Consider the following 21674-nt stretch of genomic DNA (forward strand, 5'->3'; position numbering starts at 1 on the left):
CTCTTTCTTATGCAATAGAAACTACCAAGCAATCATTTTCATCTATGCCCCTGGAGATCTCACTTTCAGAATCTCCCATCCTCCTATTCAATATTGGCTATCTGTTTTTTTGTTGTTTTTGTTTTTGTTTTTCTGAGATGGAATCTCCTTCTGTCACCCAGGCTGGAGTGCAGTGACACAATCTCAGCTCACTGCAACCTCCGCCTCCCAAGTTCAAGCAATTCTCCTGCCTCAGCCTCCTGAGTAGCTGGGATTACAGGCAAGTGCCACCAAGCCTATCTGATTTTTGAATTTTTAGTAGAGACGGGATTTCACCCTGTTGGCCAGGGTGGTCTTGATCTCTTGACCTCATGATCCGCCCACCTTGGCCTCCCAAAGTGCTGGGATGACAGATGTGAGCCACCATGCCTGGCCGGCTTCTGTTTTTTAAGCCTGCTACCCAGCTGTCATGTGGGAACATTCACTCAGTGCACTCACATTGGAACTCCATTTCCAGGATCCCATGTTTTCTTTTTCATGTTTTTCTCTTTAGTGGCCTCCCAACAAAATGTGCAAAGGAGATTAATGTTTTGATACCTTTCATGTCTGAAAAGATTTTTATTCCACCCTCACTTGTGGTTGTTAAAGTAGAAAGTTTTGGTTCTCTACGTAAGTCACAATTGGAAAAAAACTTAGAAATGAGGAGATAAACCTTAGGAAAGGATTAGAATAAAAGGTTGAATATCATTTGGGGTTCACTTTTTTTTTTAAGAGATGGAGTTTTGCTCTGTCAACCAGGCTGGAGTGCAGTGGTGTGATCACAGCTTACTGCAAACTCTGCCTAGAGATTCTCCTGCCTCAGCCTCCCAAGTACCTGGGATTACAGGCACCACCTTGAGGTTAGGCATTTGAGACCAGCCTAGCCAATGTGGTGAAACCCTGTCTCTACTAAAAATAAAAAAATTAGCCAGACGTGGTAGCGCATGGCTATAATCCCAGCTACTTGGGGGGCTGAGACAGGAGAATTGCTTGAACCCAGGAGGCAGAGGTTGCAGTCAGTGAGCTGAGATCATGCCACTGCACTCCAGCCTGGGTGACAGAGTGAGACTCGATATAAAAAAAAAAAAAAAAAAAAAACGATTAAGAGAGATTGGCTCTTTCAAGGCTCACATATTTATCTTTTTATCTTTTGTTCTAACTTTGGAGAGTTTTTTAGAAATTTATTTTCCAACTCATCTATTGAAGTTTTATTTTGGGAGTTTGTTTTTAATTCTAAGAGGCCTTCTATGTGCATCCTGTTCAATTTTAATGATATTCTATCCATGTTTTAAATATACAGTATTTTTGTTACTTCTGAAAGTAATAATTATAGGTAGTTTCTTTTTTAAAAGTTTTCTTCAAGATTCTTTATTACCTCTGTTTCCCCTGAGTATTATTTTTTGTTTGAGTCTCTGTCTTTCTTGTTTGAGTGTTTCTCAATGTATGGTGATATTTTAAATTAATTTAAAATATCAAAATTAATTTATAATTTAAATTAATTTAAAATATGGTGATATTTTAAATTATGTTCATTTTGAACAAGTAAGGCCTTAAACATTTGGAAGCTTTTTGTGTAAGTGTCCGTAGTTCCTTCCAGAGTGGTTGTATGGTGAGCTTCCCTTTTGTGGAGAACACTCAAACATTTGTATCTGAAGATCTTTTCTCTAAGATTCTTCAGCTTCCTCAGAAAGACCTAACAATCCGGGATGGCTACATAATTTACAAGGCCCGTTGCAAACTGAAAATGTGAGATCTCTTGTTGAAAAGTCAGAAAAAAATTTCAGTTAGAAATAAGCCCAGCGCATTGGCTCACATCCATAATGCCAACACTTTTGGAGACCAAGCTGGGCAGTCTGAGGTCAGGAGTTTGAGACCAGCCTGGCCAACATGGTGAAACCCCATCTCTACTACAAATACAAAAATTAGCCAGGTGTGATGGCACGCACCTGTAATCCCAGCTACTTGGGAGGCTGAGGCAGGAGAATCGCTTGAACCCAGGAGGCAGAGGTTGCAGTGAGCAGAGATCACACGACTGCACTCCAGCTTAGGTGACAGAGCAAGACTCTGACTCAAAAAATAAAGAAATACTAAAATATAGATCTTTTTCTTTTAAAAATGTCTTATTATTTATAACATGTAATGAGGTAATAGGACACATATATAACAACATAAACTATAAATGGCAAATAAATAATGTTTTGGTGTCCTAATTTTATGTAATACGATAAACCATAATACTTTAATAATGTATTCAATTGATTGACAAATCTTTCTGGCTTTTTTTCCTGCAAACTCATTTGTTAAGTCATAACAATTTACATTTTTGCCAACTTCATTTTCAATCTAGGTACTTGAAAGTGATGTCAATTATTCTTGGCAAATACAAGATCTCAAACGATTTGTTAAAATTTTTAGTCTGAAAAAGAAAACCAGGTGGAAAGAACAACATGAACAAAGGCAAAGAGATGGGAAAGAGGAAAGTGGTAAAAAAGAATGGACAAGGCAGTGAAGGAAAACCTACATTAAGAAGGTGAGGTGGCTCACGCCTGTAATCCCAGCACTTTGGGAGGCCGAGGCGGGTGGATCACGAGGTCAAGAGATCGAGACCATCCTGGTCAACATGGTGAAACCCCGTCTCTACTAAAAATACAAAAAAAATTAGCTGGGCATGGTGGCGCGCGCCAGTAGTCCCAACTACTCAGGAGGCTGAGGCAAGAGAATTGCTTGAACCCAGGAGGCGGAGGTTGCGGTGAGCCGAGATCGCACCATTGCACTCCACCTGGGTGACAAGAGCGAAATTCCGTCTCAAAAAAAAAAAAAGAAGAAGAAGAAGAAGAAGGTGAGGTGGCTTACGCCTATAATCCCAGCATTTTAGGAGGCCAAGGTGGGAGGATCTCTCGAGCCCAGGCATTCAAGACCAGCCTGGACAGCATGGCAAACCCCATCTCTACAAACACATACACACACACACACACACACACACACACACACACAAATTAGCAGGGCATGGTGGCGCGTGCCTGTAATACCAGATATTTGGTAGGCTGAAGTGGGAGGATCACTTAAGCCTGGGAGGTTGAGGCTGAAGTGAGACACGATCACGCCACTGCATTCCAGCCTGGGTGACAAAGCGAGACTCTGTCTCAAAAAAAAAAAAGAATCTTGAATAACAAGCACAAAACTGTAAGAAATAACAAATGTAGGGCACAGAAGCTATAAGTAGAAGGGAAAAGGGGAGCAACACGAGATGTAGAAAAATTCTCACAAAGCAACTGTCGGAAACTCGATCAGGCTGATCAGACAGAGGTAGTCAGTACTGAACGTAACCAGGAGGGTATAGGAGAATAAATAAAAGAAATGATGATTAGAGATGTGCAGTGATGTCTGAGAGGTTACTTTCCGTAAAATGGTGGGACCGCAATTCAGAAATAAGTAGGAGGTGAAAAGCAGAGGAAGTAATGCTCTTCTTTACTCACGAAAAACCGTGGCATGAGAAAAGTGCTATGGAAATGGACAGCGAACAGAAGGAGTGCAGAAGTGTGAGCAAGCCAGAGATAGAAAGGGAATATAGAGGCCACAGTCTAGACCCTTCACTTTACAGATGTGGAAACTCAGGCCCAAGGAGGTAACCAATTCCTTTACTTAACCCAGTTAGCAACCGCACTTAGACAGAAAACCAGTACAGATGAAATGGAAATTCAGGAAGGATAAGGATCAAAGGAATACTTTCTGTCTCCAAAGAAGATTCCTTTTAATGCCTCAGTTCTCCTTTAGGACCTCCCCTTCTTCTTCTAGTACCATGGACACACGGTCTTGAAATTATTTTCAACACATCTGATAGAAAATTATGACTATGATACTTCATTGCCAAAGAAAATGCAATGCTGATTTGGGCAAGGGAAAGAGAAATCTGTCTATCATACTTTTTTATTCTTATAGGCATTAAGCATTCCTGAGGCCTGGAAGACAGGAAGGGTTACTCATACTAAATTTGAAATGCATCACTGTAATAATTCTGATAATACTACACCCTGTCCAACTCCAGAGATAACAAATAACCCCATGATAACTATCCACCTACAGAAATGGACACAGTACGGTAAAGCCATTCATTAAAAAAAAAAAAAAAAAAAAACACCCCATTATGGATAATTCACAATGAGCTGGCAAACACCATTTTGCTATGAGCAAAGCTCATCAAGGAACACCCTAATATGTGTATATAAAGGCAAACCAAGATGCTTGAGTAGGAGGTTCACCATCAGAGCATCACCGCAGAAACAAACGCTCCAGCCTGGACACCATGTCTGTGCGCTTTTCTTCCACATCCAGAAGGCTTGGCTCTTGTGGGGCCACTGGCTCTGTGAGGCTCTCTAGTGGGGGAGGAGGCTTTGGGGCCGGAAACACATGCGGTATACCAGCCATCGGAAGTGGCTTCTCCTGTGCTTTTGGGGGCAGCTCATCTGTAGGAGGCTATGGTGGAGGTCTGGGCGGGGGAAGTGTTTCCTGTGCTGCCTTCACAGGGAACGAGCACGGCCTCCTCTCCGGCAATGAGAAGGTGACCATGCAGAACCTCAACGACCGCTTGGCCTCCTACCTGGAGAATGTTCGAGCCCTAGAGGAGGCCAACGCTGACTTGGAGCAGAAGATCAAGGGGTGGTATGAGAAATTTGGACCTGGTTCTTGCCGCGGCCTTGATCATGATTACAGCAGATACTTCCCAATTATTGACGACCTTAAGAACCAGGTAAGAAACACCGTGGCATGAGTCTTAGCACTCCTGAGGGTATTTAGCCACTCACAGATATACAAATGTCTAAGTTGCCACAATAACAGGGCTTTGCCCTCAGCTTCTAAATTTTAGGAGTTCATTTTCAATATTAAAAATAATTTCTAATAAATTCTAATATTTGAACATGGCACACCCATCATGTGGTATTGGGTATGTGTGTATGCTTTTGGTAATATTAAAATATCAAAAACTGCCCAATGTCTCTAGCTATATATTTATAGGTTTTCTTATAGAAAGAGCTTTTTTTATGTTTGGGGTGGGGAATAAAAGAGACCATACTTGGCCAGGCACAGTGGCTCATGCCTGTAATCCCAGCACTTTGGGAGGCCAAGGCCGGCAGATCACTTGAGGTTAAGAGTTCAAGACCAGCCTGGCCAACGTAGTAAAACCCTGTCTCTACTAAAACTACAAAAATTAGCCGGGTGTGGTGGCATGTACTTATAATCCCAGCTACTTGGGAGGCTGAGGCAGGAGAATCACTTGAACCCGGGAGGTAGAGGTTGCAGTGGCCAAGATCATGCCATGCACTACAGCCTGTGCAACAGAGCAAGATTCCGTTTCAGAGAGAGAAAGAAAGAGAGAGAGAGACCATGCCAGAAATATTACTATAATTTCATATGTAATTTTATTTCAAGGAATTTTGAAATGTGTCTTAATATTTCCTCAATCTTAACTCTCTATGTGTCAGATAATTTCTGCAACTACAAGCAATGCCCATGTTGTCCTGCAAAATGATAATGCAAGACTCACAGCTGATGACTTCAGACTCAAGTAAGTAGAGCTGAACATAAACAGAAAAAAAAAAGTTGTCTAAGCATTTTTTTCTCCTTTATTCTTCTGAGTTATTTGAGGTTGGCTCATTCTTTGTTCTTGTTTATTCATGTATTTGTTTTAAACGAAATGCATATTAGCAGTCACTAGCTGAGCAACATATTTTACTTGGGAAATTTGTGGACTACCATGAATGAATGTCAAAGTCATATGAGAGAGAATTTTGGCTATTCCCATTCTCTTGCTTCAAAGAAATGTATTTATTGCATGATGAGAGACCTGACTGAAGTTTTAAGTATTATTTTAGTAGTTTTACCTCAAAGCTTAGTCTGAGTTGTATGATGATCCAAAAAGTGATGTGCTGTGCCTAATGACTAGTGATGAAACTTTCAAATACTTTTCTAAGGTTTGAAAATGAGCTGGCGCTCCATCAGAGCGTTGAGGCGGATATCAACGGTTTGCGGAGAGTCCTGGATGAGCTGACCTTGTGCAGAACGGACCTGGAGATTCAGCTGGAAACTCTCAGTGAGGAGCTCGCTTACCTCAAGAAGAATCATGAGGAGGTAGAGGCTCTTCCCGGCTGGCTCTCACAGTCGCCTCTCTCCCAAATTTTAAAATTAATTTCAGATGATAAATATAATATCTTAAATTAACATTCAAGAAGGAACATGTCAGTTTCTCCATATGGCTTAGATTGTTTGAGGTGCTTCTATTCATCCTGCTCAAAAGAAAGAAACCTCCTAAAAAGTTTCTAACCCTATAAATCTTGTCCACCTGGCTCCTTTAAAAATATTCAGGCCAGACGCGGTGGCTCACGCCTATAATCCCAACGCTGTGGGAGACCCAGACTGGAGGATCACTTGAGGCCAGGAGTTCAAAGCTGCAGTGAGCCGTAATTGCACCACTGCATTCCAGCCTAGACATCAGAGCGAGACCCTAACTCAAAAAACGAAATAAATAAAATATTCAGATCCTAATTCCGTTAAACAAATATTTTTCAGGAAATGAAAGCTCTGCAGTGCGCTGCTGGAGGCAACGTGAACGTGGAGATGAACGCGGCCCCCGGGGTGGACCTCACTGTTCTGCTGAACAACATGCGAGCCGAGTATGAGGCCCTTGCAGAGCAGAACCGCAGGGACGCGGAGGCCTGGTTCAACGAGAAGGTAAAACCATACTTAGGTGCGTTCCGGGTGCGCCGCGCACGGACGCAGCCAGCAGCGCCCTAACGCGGCCCCTACTGTTCCAGAGCGCCTCGCTGCAGCAACAGATCTCTGACGACGCTGGCGCCACCACCTCAGCCCGGAATGAGCTTACCGAGATGAAACGCACTCTTCAAACCCTGGAGATTGAACTTCAGTCCCTCTTAGCAACGGTAAGCGAAAAGTTACGCAACAGATTTGCTTAGAACTTGAGAAAAAAAATAGAAGAAATTTTCTTCCGACATAATATTACATATTTTAGTTTTTAGCCATTAATTACAGTGCTTGACATAAGACACATTTGCATTTCGCACATGACAATCCTCTTTGCCTACAAAGTATACCTGGATGCTAATAATGATGAAACATTAGAAATTAGCAAATACAATAGAGATATTGGAAAAAGAAAGTAGTTTTGACTTTGAATCTTCTATCCTAAGCCAAAATATCTAAAACCACTCATGTGGAAACTTAAAAAGTTGGTCTCATAGAAGGAGAGAGTGGGATAGTGGTTACTGGAGACTGGGAAGGGGATGGGGAATAGGTAGAGGTTGGCTAAAGGATACAAAATTACAGCGGAACAGGAAGAATCCGTTCAAGTCTTGCATAGCACTGCAGAATGACTACGGTTAAGCATAATTTAGTCTATATTTTCAAATAGTTCAAAGAGAGGGTTTTGAATGTTCCCAACACAAGAAAAAAAGATAAGTGTTTGGGGCCACAGATATGCTAATTGCCCTGATTCTATGACCCACATTGCGTGTTTTGAAAAAGAATTATGAACCCCATAAATACATACAATTCTTATGTGTCCATTTTTTGAAAAAGAAAAAAATCCTACTGCTTAAAGAGAGCAAAAACACATTTGCACTACTCCTAGCTTCATCTAGTGTTCCTTTTGGCCACTTAATTAAGAGCACTTACAAGTTCCTTTGTAAGTGGTGTAAACAAGAGGCAAAGTAGAGGCATGAAGGCTGACTCTAAAGCTAAGCGTGTAATGATAATCATAACTGCTTTCATTAAGGGTTTGCCCAGCACTTCCGCCCACATGTGAGTCTACAACAACCCCAGGGCACGGGCAGGGCAGACATTACAACTCATGTCATTATTTCCAGAAGAGGAATCTGAGATTCGAAGAAGTTAAGCAATTCCCACAGTCCCACAGTTGGATAGGAAGGAATCAGAAATTCTGTCCAAATTTTCTAACTCCCAGATCTCTATTTTTCCCTCTATGGCTAGTAAACCACCAGAGTTTATCCACAGATGAGGCTACGAATATGTATAAAACCAAGGCTTTATATAAAAAATACTTGCTGATGAGAGGATAAGACACTCTCATCTTGATTCCATGTAAAATTGTGGTGGGGGTTCCCTCTGTGTAGCTCTATAATCCCATTCAGATTCACAAGCCAATGAATTGAGCTACTGTATTTAAAGCCTACGAAGGTAATTCTTTTCTGTGGTTTATTCTACTCATGGGAAGTTTATGCAGTTCACTGTAGGATGGCTTTTTAATAGAAGAGCTGCAGTCCTCATATGACAAGACTGTCACACGAATAGAAATGGGTAGCAAAGTTTAGGCGGACTTCTAGTTGTGGGGAAAGTGGCACATTGTGCCGAACTCTACAAGCACAGGCTATATTGGTGCAGGGGAGGGATCTTTTAGTCTGCACCCAAAAAGAGACAATTGCATCTTTTTTAGCACACCTGGGCATCTGAGGAACATTCAGCACCAGCTGTGTCATTCTCAAATAGAAAAGTAGGATGACATTTAGTAAAGGCAATGATTAATATTGAATAAATGGAATCTTTGGGGTAAATATAATTATTTGCATGATGTAAGGATAATTGTCTTAATTACCTCTTAAATGCTTTGGCTTATTCTAAAATACTATGACCTTTTCTATTAAACCATGTCTTACCAAACTACAGAAACACTCCCTGGAGTGCTCCTTGACAGAGACCGAGAGCAACTACTGTGCGCAGCTGGCACAGATCCAGGCTCAGATCGGAGCCCTGGAGGAGCAGCTGCACCAGGTCAGAACCGAGACCGAGGGCCAGAAGCTGGAGTATGAGCAACTCCTCGATGTGAAGGTCCACTTGGAAAAAGAAATTGAGACCTACTGCTTCCTGATAGATGGAGAAGATGGGTCAGTATTGCTGCCATTGAGAAAACAATTTATTTTTAAGGTCACTAAAGATTATTTGAAATCAAGTACAAAATATCTATGATTGAGACCACGTGTAGATAAAAACTCTTTTAGTGTTATTTCAGAATTCAGTGAATTCCCACCTTAAATCACTGTTTTTCAGTTTCCTCAGTAAAACAGAACGAAATAATTAATATAAGTGCTCTATACTTTTACAGTTCCTGTTCTAAATCAAAAGGTTACAGAGGCCCAGGAAATCAGACAAAAGGTAAGCAAAAGCTGTGTTAGGCATTCAGTGTGTATTTGTACGTGTTTCAAATGATGAGATATTTCCTATTTATGAATTTGATAAATTCTAACAGTTTATATGTGGCATCTTAGATTCATCTAAAACCACCATTGTCAAAACAGTTGTGGAAGAAATAGATCCTCGTGGCAAAGTTCTCTCATCCAGAGTTCACACCGTGGAAGAGAAATCCACCAAAGTCAACAAGAATGAACAGAGGGTGCCTTCCTGAACTCCAGCCTCTGAGAAAGAATGCCCCCCAAATTAAAATACCAAAATGAAACTAGTTTCCTAAAGAAGATCCCCTTTATTTTTCTGCTTTTCTTCCAATGGATTAGGACAAGTTATTTTTAGAATAGTACTATTTCTTGGGCTTTTTCTCTATGGTGGTGTTTCAATAAAGGTTCTTCCTGTTGCAAGTCATCTTCCCTGGTCCTGGTCAGTCCTTGCATTTTAAATATACCCTCCAATGGGAGCTGAAATTTGTCTTTGATTTCTTCTGTTTAATTCAGTGGTCTTCACAAGTTAGGAGTAAGTTTAACATGTAAACCAGTTGGAGTCTTTTTCACTTCTCTGTAAAATTTTGTCTCCCTTGTCTCAGTACGAAAGCACTTACTGAGCACACGCTGTGTGCCAGATAATGAGGATAAAACAGTTAATAAGATCCAGTCCCTAAGGTCAGTATGCTCATAGAAGTAGAAATAAGAAACCGAAGAATCAGAAACATCCTTAAAAATAAAGGAAAGATTATAAATGGTGATATTTGAAGGTAGAAAGGGAAAAAGAGGACTGTGAGGACAGGGCTAAGTGGAGAATTCCAGTGGGTGTCTAATTCATAATCTTGACCACTCCATCATAAGGGTAGAGATTCACACATTCTCTATGTCGTTTTTGCCACCCAAGACTGCAGAGCCATGTGGCTCCTAAGTCAAACGTAACTTTTAGCGCCCTGATTTCAGCACTTACCGTTAATGAATCGATTTCAAGCCTGGGAGTGGGAGGAGGTTAAACTCAGCAGAAAAACCTCCAGAGATTTATTTGTGGGTGAGAGACTTGACTCCCCTACACCAATCCCATAACAGAAGCAGCCTGTTTTTCTCTGGAACCAGTACCCTATTACTGAACTCTGCAGAACTGGTTCAATACAGTCGAAGCACAATCCCTTTCAAGCTGTCTTTCCCCATCTCTCCCACATTCATGTAATAATACCCAGGTGAATGTAAGGCAGATACCCTCTCACCTAACTTTTTAATTAACTGGTCCTCTCATCATACATCCTCATATCAAAATTAGGAAAAAGAAACATCCTACCACATAAGAGTTGAAAACTTACATTTACACAAAAACCTGTTCACAGAGGTCTTTGTGCACAGATTTATTCATAATTGCCAAAACTTGGAAGCAACCCAGATGTCCTTGAGTAGGTGAATGGATAAAGTGCGGTACATCCAGACAATAGAATATTATTTAGTGCTAAAAAGCTATGAGCTATTAGGCCATGAAAAGACACAGAGGAACCTTAAATGTATATTACTAAGGGAAAGAAGACAATCTGAAAAGGCTACATACTGTATGACTCCAACTCTAGGACATTCTGTACAAGGCAAAACTATGGAGATAGCAAAAAGGTCAGTGGCTGCCAGGAATTAGAGGAGAGGGATGCATAGGCAGAATGCAGAGGATTTTTAAGGCTGTGAAAATACTCTGGATAATACCATAAGAATGGATACGTGTCATTATACATTTTCCAAATCCATAGAATGTACAACACTAAGAGTAAATGCTAATACTAAAAGGTCTTTAAAGTTTGTCTTTTATAAATTTTTGAACACTTAGCTCAGATTTCATAGTATTTGAGATGCCTGACCACCAACTCACCATAACTCAGGGAATAAATTATTTCTGCTAAAACCAGGCCAATATTCAAGACCTTTAAACATGACTGCCAGGAGAGTCAATAACTGATAACCAGCACTTACTGGGTGCTAGACTCTGTTCTAAGCATGATTTAAGCCTCACAACAACCACATGAGATAGGTACTGTTATCATCCTCGTTTTACAGACAAGGAAACCGAGGCAAAGACTGGTGGAGTAATTTGCCCAAGATCACACAGCTTATAACTGAAAGTGCTGAAATGTGTAACCCACACAGAATGGCTCAGAGAGAGACTGTGTGCTTCGCCATGAAACAGTACCATGCTAGTGAGAACCTTATGACTCCACCTTCCTTCTAACAAGAGAAGGGATAAAGAAGCTACATGCAAGCTCACTCCAATTGGTCTAAGATTACCAGAGACATCAGTACCTCCTTCTTCCTGAACCAAACCAGGGAAGCCATTTTGTGGAAGGATTTAGTATACTAGAATCTGATTCTCAGAAAAAAACAAAAACAAAACAAAACAAAAAACTAGAAATCTAGTAACAAAACAAACCTCATTCAAGTTCAAGGAAAAATGGTTATCTAACAGAAATATAGAATGTGAATTTTAAACAACAGCATACTTGAAACTGAACAATACATGTATGGGGGAAATTAGCATACGATCATTAGAATAAGATAATGTAATGAAAAACTTTATCCTGAAATAAGGAGACAGCAACACTCCATGAAGCTTAATTCATTTTGAATGCCTAAAATATGTATGCACATCATGTAATGTTCTACTACCTAGTAGATTATCAAGAAATGATCAATTATATACATCCAAATACCAGTTTCTTGCCGTGAATAAAATAATTTCAGTGAAGAAATGTATAGACTGAAGTGGCCCAGAGAATTTGTGAAATCTATCCTCCATTTCGGGCCCGGCGTGGTGGCTCACGCCTGTAATCCTAACACTTTGGGAGCCAGAGGCAGGCAGATCACGAGGTCAGGAGTTCGAGACCAGCCTGGCCAATATGGTGAAACCCTGTCTCTACTGAAAATACAAAAAAAAAATTAGCCTTTCGTGGTGGCGGGCGCCTGTAACCCCAGCTACTCCAGAAGGCTAAGGCAGGAGAATCGCTTGAAACCAGAAGTTGGAGGTTGCAGTGAGCCGAGATTGTACCACTGCACTCCAGTCTGGGCAACAAGAGCAAAATTCTGCCTTAAAAAAAAAAAAAAAAAAAAAAAACTATCCTCCACTTTCAGAAAGAGAAAGAACTAGAGCATACCTAAATTTTTTTAAAAAGTATTAGAGAAAATCTATGATTAAAAAAATTCAAGAGACCTGCCCACACGAGTAAATAGGCGACGACGTTTCAAGAAGGAGTTAAGCATCGTACATTCCAGTCCTGCTTTGATATAGAAATGCTTTGTGATCTCTATGGCCACTTAGCTTCAGAGACGACTCATCTCCAAATGGTCCTAATAATATGTGCTTGACTTATTTCACAAAAGATAATTTGTATTTGTAAAGTCTCTAGAGATAAATAGATTATGTTAATAATACTTTGAAATCTCATGATAACTCACCTAAGAAACTCAAGCTTTAAAAACTATTAAACTGACAATATTCTCTGGTTTTCTTCTTTTATTCCTGGGAAAAAAATAAGCAAAAGATTAAAAATTTGAGCAGGTCACAACAAAATCAGTAAAAAGTCTCTAAATAGGAATTGTATCTAGGTTATCATGCACTGTTTTAAACATAAACTGATGGTCCCATTATAGTTTTGTATTTATTCTTTATTTTTAAATATTTTTGATTTGAAAAATCCATGCAGTCCACTAAATATTCCACACATTTTAGTGACAATAATGTTGGCTGTTTTCAAAGTATTCACCATCTACAACATTAAAAAATATCATTCCAAAAAAAAAATTACTGTTTCAAAACTAAACTCATAATTAGCTAACCAATCAATTTGTACCATTATAAGTGATAGAGACCTGACCCTGTGTGACATGTCCACTTTATTATAATAATTCAAATAATTAGCATTTTAAAATGTTTGTGCCTTTCAGACTGTCTTATAAGTCATTCATGATTGGAACTGCTCAACATTCACATGAGACTGTTTGATGCTACTATTTTCATTTGCCCAGTAGGGAAATGATCCAGGCCTGGATAACTTCCCAAGGGCATCACGGCGAGAGAATAAAGAGTCGACTTCCTCGTGACAACTTGTCTTCTATCTAGGGTACCATAAGTGCTGGTTTTCTAGGTAATGCTGAAAACACCTCCTTCCTTTATATATTTTACTCCCTGCTAATCAATATGATGCTCTCTTCTCAAAGTAATTCCTAATGTCTTAAATATATAAATTTAAACTAAAAGGCAGTAAACACTATTTGGGGATAGGGAAGTGAACAATTTGGAGACTGTCAGTTGAACGGATGTTCTGCTCCCGGACCAAACCAAGAAATCTCAATCGAAGTAATTCTCCATCACCATCAAATATTCATGAATTATAGTGAAATTAATAATACACAGGACTGCAGGATTTCTATTATTTCAGTTTTCAATTAAAGAAATGATAGATTTCTTTTAAAATCTCCCACTACCAAAAGATCAATAGATGCTGAGATACTCTGGTTTCAGTAAGAGGGAAAACACACACCCAGTGCAGTGGCTTACACCTGTAATGTGGCCACAGGAGGCTGAGCTGGGTGAGGAGGCTGAAGATCACTGGAGGCCAAGAGTTCGAGACCAGCCTGGGAAACATAGTGAGACCACATCTCTTAAAAAAAGGAAAAAGGAAAAATAAAAGAAACAAAGAAAGGAAGAAAGGAAGCACTCAATGAAGTGGAAATATTAGAAATACTCTATGAGCGTTAACAGGATGAAAGTGGGAGACATTTTCTCATTGGATTTTTTTTTTCTAAAGATGGGGTTTCACCATGATGGCCAGGCTGGTCTTAAACTCCTGACCTCAGATGATCCACCCACCTCGGCCTCCCAAAGTGCTAGGATTGCAGGCGTGAGCCACCACACCCGGCTTCTCATTGGAATTATTAATTCTTTGTTATATGTGGTAGGGAAAGAATCTAGATTCTATTAATATTCCAATGGTCAAAAAGATGCACGTTTACTCATATTTAATTTTGGCCTTCGAGGCTGTGATTTAGTTTTACTTCCCCTGGCACTGTTTTTATATATAAAAAAATATCCTTGGGTCACGTTTCCACCTACAGACTGGACACTGTTAAAAGTCACCCAATCTTGAAAAACAACAATTAGGATGCAGGTAAATTTTATTACAAACTGGCGTAGTCAAGACGGAAATGACCCAGTGAATCCTATAAAAGGCCAAGGGAGCTAACGAGTGTGGAAGGTGTACTCTGGCTTTGCTCCTCTCTCTGGGAAGGGGTTGCTCGGCTGTGCTGTCGCCATGTCTTTTCGACTTTCTAGTGGATCCAGGCGGATCTGCTCGCGAACTGGGTCTGCTAGGCTGCCTGGTGGAGGAACCGGCTTTGTGGCTGGGAATGCGTGTGTTGGGTCGGGAGCAGGGAGTAGCTTTTCTTGTACTCTTGGGGGCATTTCTTCTGCAGGAAGCTTCTGCAATAGTGGTGGAGGGTTAGGAAGTGGTGCCTGTGCTGGTTTTCTTGGCAATGAGCACAGCCTCCTCTCTGGGAATGAAAAGGTAACCATGCAGAATCTCAACGACCGCCTTGCATCCTACCTAGACCACGTGCGTGCCCTGGAGGAGGCCAACGCAGACCTGGAGCAGAAGATCAACGGCTGGTACGAGAAATGTGAGCCTGGCTCTTCCCGGAGACATGATCATGACCATAGCAGATACTTCTCAGTCATCGAAGATCTTAAAAGGCAGGTAAGAAATAGGGATTTGTATACTTTTGCTACAGACTTTGGGTGTGTATGATTTAAAGAAGAGAAAATATAAAATGTGCTTAACAAATTTTTATGTGATGTAGGATTTGTTCTCTCTGTATCTCCAGTGCTAAGGGCAGTGCCTGGCAATAAAAACTTGTAGAATCAAAGAATGAAAAAGAAATCATTTCAAAATAGATATATTCACTTCATTTTCCATATATTTAGCTCACACGATTTGATCAAAAGTAATAAAAGTATCTATGTGGCCCTTAAGCTCTGAATGTTTATTATCTGAAGAAAATACAGATTTCTTTAACATAGAAAAAAAGGATACTAAAACAGATGTTTGACAGGTTAAGAAGGTATAAAATCACACTGAAGTCTGGGGTCTCCTTTGAATTTTGGTACTTAATATTTTGCACAATCTTTCCTATTTAGATTATTTCTGCAACCACCTGCAACACCAGCATTGTTCTACAAAATGACAATGCCAGACTTACCGCTGATGACTTCAGGCTGAAGTAGGTGAAAACAAATTGATAAATTATATTAATAAAAGTTAAAATATTACAGTTGGATTAAAGAACATATCTTTTGCTTTGAAAACCAAAATGTTTTTATAAAGTCAGACTAGATCAATGAAGAAATTGAATTAAATATGCCCCTATAAAAAGAGCTATCATGGTTGGACGCAGTAGCTCATGCCTGTAATCCCAGCACCTTGGGAGGCCGAGGCAAGCAGATCACTTGAGGTCAGGAGTTCGAGACCAGCCTGGCCAACATGGCAAAACCCCATCTCTACTACAAAAACACACAAAAAAAAATAGTCAGGCATGGTGGCGCACTCCTGTGATCCCAGCTACTCTGGAGGCTGAGACACCAGAATCACTTGAATCTGGGAGGCTCAGGTTGCAGTGAGCTGAGATGGAGCCACAGCACTTTAGCCTGGGTGACAGAGTGAGACTGTCTCAAAAAAAAAAAAAAAAAAAAAGAGCTATTACACATTTTTTAAAATCTAAAATCTAGCAATATCTTATTTAATTGTTAAGTCCATTGGATGACAAAAATCAACTCTGAAGAAATAACATCTCCAAAATACAATTCATGAATTGTTAGGTATCTCAAACCATTTTAGAAGTTTGCCATTACAAGAAGCTTCAGAAGTATGTACACAACATCATTTCTTTCAGCATACGAAATGTCTTTAAAAGTTGTGCTTTGCACCTGCCTACGATTACAACTCTCAGGTGCCTTACTATCTTTCAGGTATGAAAATGAGCTGGCTCTGCACCACAGCGTTGAAGCCGACACCAATGGTCTTCGCAGAGTGTTGGATGAACTGACCCTTTGTACAACCGACCTGGAGATACAGTGTGAGACCCTCAGTGAGGAACTGACCTACCTCAGAAAAAATCACGAGGAGGTAAGGAAGCCTGCAGGGTGGCTTCATACAGCGTCTGATTTCCTTCTTCAAGTCCACTGTTTGTTTCATAGCAGGCATGAATATCAGTCAAAATCCTCCACTGAAGATTAATACCAATCCCTTTTCTAGGAAATGACAGTCCTGCAATGTACAGCTGGGGGGAACGTGACTGTGGAGATGAATGCAGCCCCGGGAGTGGACCTAACTGTCCTGTTGAACAACATGAGGGCTGAGTATGAGGACTTGGCTGAGCAGAACCGCAAAGATGCTGAAGCCTGGTTCAACGAGAGGGTAGGTCTATGCCAAATTACGAGAGGCTTGCTCAGTAGACCATCAGGCTGGTCACTAATCCTTTCAACAATTACACTTCAGAGTGCAACGCTGCAACAACAGATTTCTGATGATGAGGGAGCAGCCACAGCAGCCAGAAATGAGCTGACTGAATTGAAACGCAATCTGCAAACCCTGGAAATAGAACTTCAGTCCCTCATGGCTGTGGTACGTAGGAATTGCCATTGAATTGAATATGTGTGTGAATAAGTACAAGTCAATACAGATAGAATAATATATATAACACCAAGTACACAAAACTATTTACATATGACTAAAAGTATAAAATGTATTAAATATCAAGAATTCTGTCCCTAAACTCACTGCCTTTTTGCAATATAGGAATTTTTTTTAAATCTTGCAAATGTTGATTTTCAATTGAAAATATTCAGAACTTGTACGAATATTTCTTTCTACCTTGAGAATTTTTAAAATATGACCATGCCAGCCAAGCGTGGTGGCTCACACCTGTAATCCCAACACTTTGGGAGGCCGAGGCAGGTGGATCACTTGAGGTCAGGAGTTCAAGACCAGCCTGACCAACATGGTGAAACCCCATCTCTACTAAAAATATAAAAATTTGCTGGGTGTGGTGGCACGCACCTGTAATCCCACCTACTCAGGAGGCTGAGGCAGGAGAATCACTTGAACCTAGGACAGGAGGTTGCAGTGAGCTGAGATTGTACCACTGCACCCCAGCTTGGGTGACAAAGCAAGACACTATCTCAAAAAAAATCAATAAAATAATATAAAATATGACCATGCCATTTCTCTTTTACACGTTCAAGCCTTACTTTGTTTTTCTTTCAGAAATATTCCTATGAATGCTCCTTGGCTGAGACTGAAGGAAATTACTGCAATCAACTCCAGCAAATTCAGGATCAGATCGGGGCGATGGAGGAACAGCTGCAACAGATTCGAATGGAAACAGAAGGCCAGAAGCTGGAGTATGAACAGCTTCTTGATGTAAAAATATTTTTAGAAAAAGAAATTGAAATTTATTGCAACTTGCTAGATGGAGAAGAAAGGTAAATATTTAACTTATGGAACAAAAAAAAACCTCACATCAACTAGGTTTTCTCATGGTATAGGTATACCAATATTGCATCCTAGAATTTCCTACTCTAGAGATCATACATATTTATCATCAGGAATGTATATTATTGCTGCCAAGTGAAGTTAAAACATGTATGTAAAATATTTGTATGTATGATAATATAAAGGACATTTAAGTATAGAATATTTAACAATTCCAGTACTCCAATTCAAAAGGAAAATTGTTTTCTGTGATTTAGTGTGTAAGCACATTTCTTATAAATAACTCAGTCTCTTTTATTATCACATCACTAGTTACCCCACATGTACCTCGTATTAAAGATAAGCAATGAAGATACAGGAAGAACTAACTGGAGAGGGTCCATAGTTTCTTAGTCAATAAAAACAGCCCTGGAATTGCAGCGGTGGATGTGAATCAAATACTGGGTGAATTATGAGCACATTGTTCAACCTTTTCAAATGCAGTTTCCCCACTGGTGAAATCGTGATAACACCAAAACCATACTTGTAACCACTCTTAACTATAATGTCTCACTATGTAGGTAAAGAGCTCGTGACAGTGGCATACATAGAAAAGGTATTTGGTAATCACTGCCTATTACTAAATGCTTGCCCATGGCCACATAGTGAAGAGGTAACATGTTGCACACTCCAAGACCTGTCAGCCCTCTGCAGCCTATTCTCACAGGAACCCAACAGTGCTTGCTCCCTCTTCAGAACAAAGCACTCATTACACCACTTTTTCACTACTTTATAGCACTTTTCATGTTATAGGTGACTTTTTGCGTGTGTATACTTCATTTCCAACAGTAAAAACTGTGTCTTGGTTCTATATTTTCTGCAGCATCTACCCCAGTACCTTCTTCATGGTAGGCACTCCAAACACATTCACTACTCAGTTGATTGAAAAGTCAGAGTGAGAAATATTGCTAGATGAAAGAGGTAATATCTGGTCATGAGAAAATGTCTATCCATAAACATCCATCTAATCTCTTCTTTCACTATGTTGAAATCATGAAAAGCTTACTAGTGTCCCTTAAATATATGAGGAATTTGAATCTTGTTGAAAATAGAACTCCAAAATTCTTCTTCCCAATTTAGAGGTATTTATAAGCTCACTAAGGAAAGGAAACAAATGCAGTAATTTACTCTTCTCTTCACAGAAAAGGCAAATCCACGTGTTACAACTCAAAAGGATATAGGCCTGTGAATTCTGGAAATCAAGCCAAAGGTAGAGATGGTTTTTCTACTGGGTGTAACTCCTTAAACTCCATCAATTGTGTTAACTAAGTTACTTATTTGTTAACTACATAAAATTTGTTTTTAAGTTTACTTCAGATGAATGAAGGGATGAGGGGTCATTATGATAGTTCTTAATACTTGTATTTTATATTCCTGTAGAACAACAGATATGGTCAAATTACAAAATTACTGAAATGAAGAATTAATCCCACAACGTATTTCTTACCTGGAATGTATTATTTTTCATAGTTTCAATACTTTGATAAAAGAGCTACTTTATCTTAAACCATGAAAAGAGGGCAAGTTGGTATTTAAAAGAAGACATTAGTTGCAGCCGGCCTCTACCGCCTGATACTTAGATTGTTCTAATCCATGTTTCATTTATGTTTTCAAACACCCACTGCTCTAAAACAGTGGCAAATATAAAAGAGATAGTCCAGGCTCTTGCTAAACACTGACTTCAAACAGAGTATTATATCTCAATTTACTACAAACTTGCAAAAAAAAATTTTTTTTAAGAAGACATTTTTTAAAAGGTGCAGTGGCTCATGCCTGTAATCGCAGCACTTTGGGAGGCCAAAGCAGGTGGATCACTTAAGGTCATGTGTTTGAGACCAGCCTGGCCAACATGGTGAAACTCCATCTCTACTAAGAATACAAAAATTAGCTGGGCATGGTGGCAGGTGCCTGTAATCCCAGCTACTCGGGAGACTGAGGCAGAAGAATAGCTTGAATCCAGGAGGCAGAGGCTGCAGTGAGCTGAGATCACCCTAATGCACTACAGCCTGGGCGACAGAGCGAGACTACTTCTCAAAACAAACAAACAAACAGCATACATGTACTAAATACTTTTCAACCTGTTAAAAAATGACCACACATGTTTTATTTATTTTATTTTAGACTCAACAGAAGAAACTGTTGTCAAAACAGTGGTTGAGGAACTGAATCAAATTGGCAATGTCCTTTCACTGAGAGTCCACTCAGTTGAAGAAAAGTCCTCTAAAATAAGCAACATTACAATGGAACAACGAGTACCTTCTAAAGTACCATAATGAGGAAAAAGTTATAAAAACAGAAAAAAAGGAAAGAAAGAAAGAAGAAAGAAGAAAGAAAAGAAAGAAAGAAAGAGAGAGAGAGAGAAAGACTGCCTTTGCAAAAATCCTACTGGTCAAATAACCTAAGGAAATTATTCATTTCTGTTCTTCAAAATAAAAGGGCTAGAAAGTGTTCTCCTTCTCTTCCTTTTCTCATGTTCTATGCATGTAATCCTCTTCCAGAGAAGAAAAATCCTGCTCTGTCCCTAATTTTTGTTTTTATTTTGGAGACCTTTTCTGACATTTTATTAAAACTTCTTCTGTTGCAAGTTATTTTTTTAATATCTGGTTCTTTTTCATTTCTAAAGTTGATTCCAATGTGACAATACTAAGGACCTGCTAATAAAATAATGTGCTTCATTTCATAGTCACACTTACCTCAATTAATAACAGGATGAGTTGGAAAGAGCACTAGCCCTAAAGTCTCCTCCCAAATCTGTCCCTCATTAACTATGTAAATGACGTGATCTTTTTGGGTTTCAGCTTCTATGAACATAAAAGAAGAAGACAATACCCAACCCACTGATCGGTAGGATTTGTTTACCTTTACAATGCCTAGCCTGGATGACCACAAAGGTTTGTTGTAAAATCTGAACCTGGAGAGCTATTGTTCCATTTTCCAGCACAGGCATCTATCTGCCCCTACCATGGTGATGACTAAGCAAATTTAGAACTCAAGCCTAGGGGTGGTTCTAAATCTTGCTCATATCCTCCTGTCACAAAATTCTGCCTGACATCCTTACTTAATTATTTTGGAAAGTGCAGCTGGGATTGGACAGCAGCAAAATTCTGGGCTAAAGAGGTTTTTTCATTTGGGGTGGAATGAGGCAGTGAGCTCTACAACCACTTGGATTTCCAACTTGCATGGCAGGGCATCACTGAAAGGTTTTAATCAACTGGCAAATAGACAATGTGGAATTCAAAACAGCTCATGAAGACTGAACTGCACCATTTCAAGGTGCTAAACCCTCTGAGGTTGCATCTACAAGTGTCAAATATAGGCTTGGTCACCATTATTTCCTGCTTCCACATAAGGTAGTTGACCTTAGCCTGATGACACTCTCTTGAGATGTAGAACTGAAAGTTACTTTTGTCAGGGTCTTCTTGTGATGAATGGTCTCAATCATGAAGAAAAAGGCCATATTTCAATGGTATGGAGTTAGATTAAGTCCGGTTAGAAGTGCTTTCAACTGTGGAGCTATAGTGATATCTTACATTTACTGAGTGTACTTTAACTCACTTTATATGCATTAACCAATTTAATTTCCATAAATGCTTATGAGATAGGTGTTTTATTATCTTTATTTTATATATGAGGAAAACAGATACTCAAAGAGATCAAGGAATTTCTCCAGGGCTACACAATTGACGTGTAGCAGGGCTTAGATTCAAATCCAGATCTCCTTCTTTGCCATGGTGATTCAAGTTCCACTGAACAGAAAAAAAATAAGCATAGGAATTTGCTGTTTTCACACTAAGATTCCATTGCCACCCAAGAGGTATCACAATCAGGCAAACTTTTATGCCCATGACTATCAGTGATACAATGAAAGCAAGGA

The 21674-nt window shown here is 39.6% G+C and overlaps 2 protein-coding genes across 3 annotated transcripts; both read left to right on the forward strand.

The window, feature by feature from the left end:
* The first annotated feature begins 4266 nt into the window (after positions 1–4266).
* On the forward strand, positions 4267–9639 carry KRT27 (keratin 27). 2 transcript variants are annotated; one of them, XM_012452035.2, is made up of 8 exons: positions 4267–4765; positions 5499–5581; positions 5988–6144; positions 6583–6744; positions 6828–6953; positions 8713–8930; positions 9149–9198; positions 9312–9639. In XM_012452035.2, the coding sequence occupies exons 1-8, from the start codon at positions 4322–4324 to the stop codon at positions 9446–9448; spliced, it is 1377 nt and encodes a 458-aa protein (XP_012307458.2). In that variant the 5' UTR covers positions 4267–4321; the 3' UTR covers positions 9449–9639. The 2 variants fall into 2 exon arrangements, with proteins under 2 accessions (XP_012307458.2, XP_012307457.2); XM_012452034.3 differs by having other exon boundaries at positions 4322–4765; positions 8713–8942; positions 9312–9448.
* Positions 9640–14439: 4800 nt separating this feature from the next.
* Positions 14440–20384, forward strand: KRT26 (keratin 26). Its single transcript, XM_012452081.2, has 8 exons — positions 14440–14968; positions 15409–15491; positions 16237–16393; positions 16523–16684; positions 16766–16891; positions 17534–17751; positions 18943–19010; positions 19922–20384. The coding sequence occupies exons 1-8, from the start codon at positions 14528–14530 to the stop codon at positions 20071–20073; spliced, it is 1407 nt and encodes a 468-aa protein (XP_012307504.2). The 5' UTR covers positions 14440–14527; the 3' UTR covers positions 20074–20384.
* The last annotated feature ends 1290 nt before the right edge of the window (positions 20385–21674 follow it).

This window comes from Aotus nancymaae, unplaced genomic scaffold (assembly GCF_030222135.1).
Source record: "Aotus nancymaae isolate 86718 unplaced genomic scaffold, 86718_ANA_hifiasm-v0.15.2.pri h1tg000089l, whole genome shotgun sequence".
NCBI classification, from domain to species: domain Eukaryota; kingdom Metazoa; phylum Chordata; class Mammalia; order Primates; family Aotidae; genus Aotus; species Aotus nancymaae.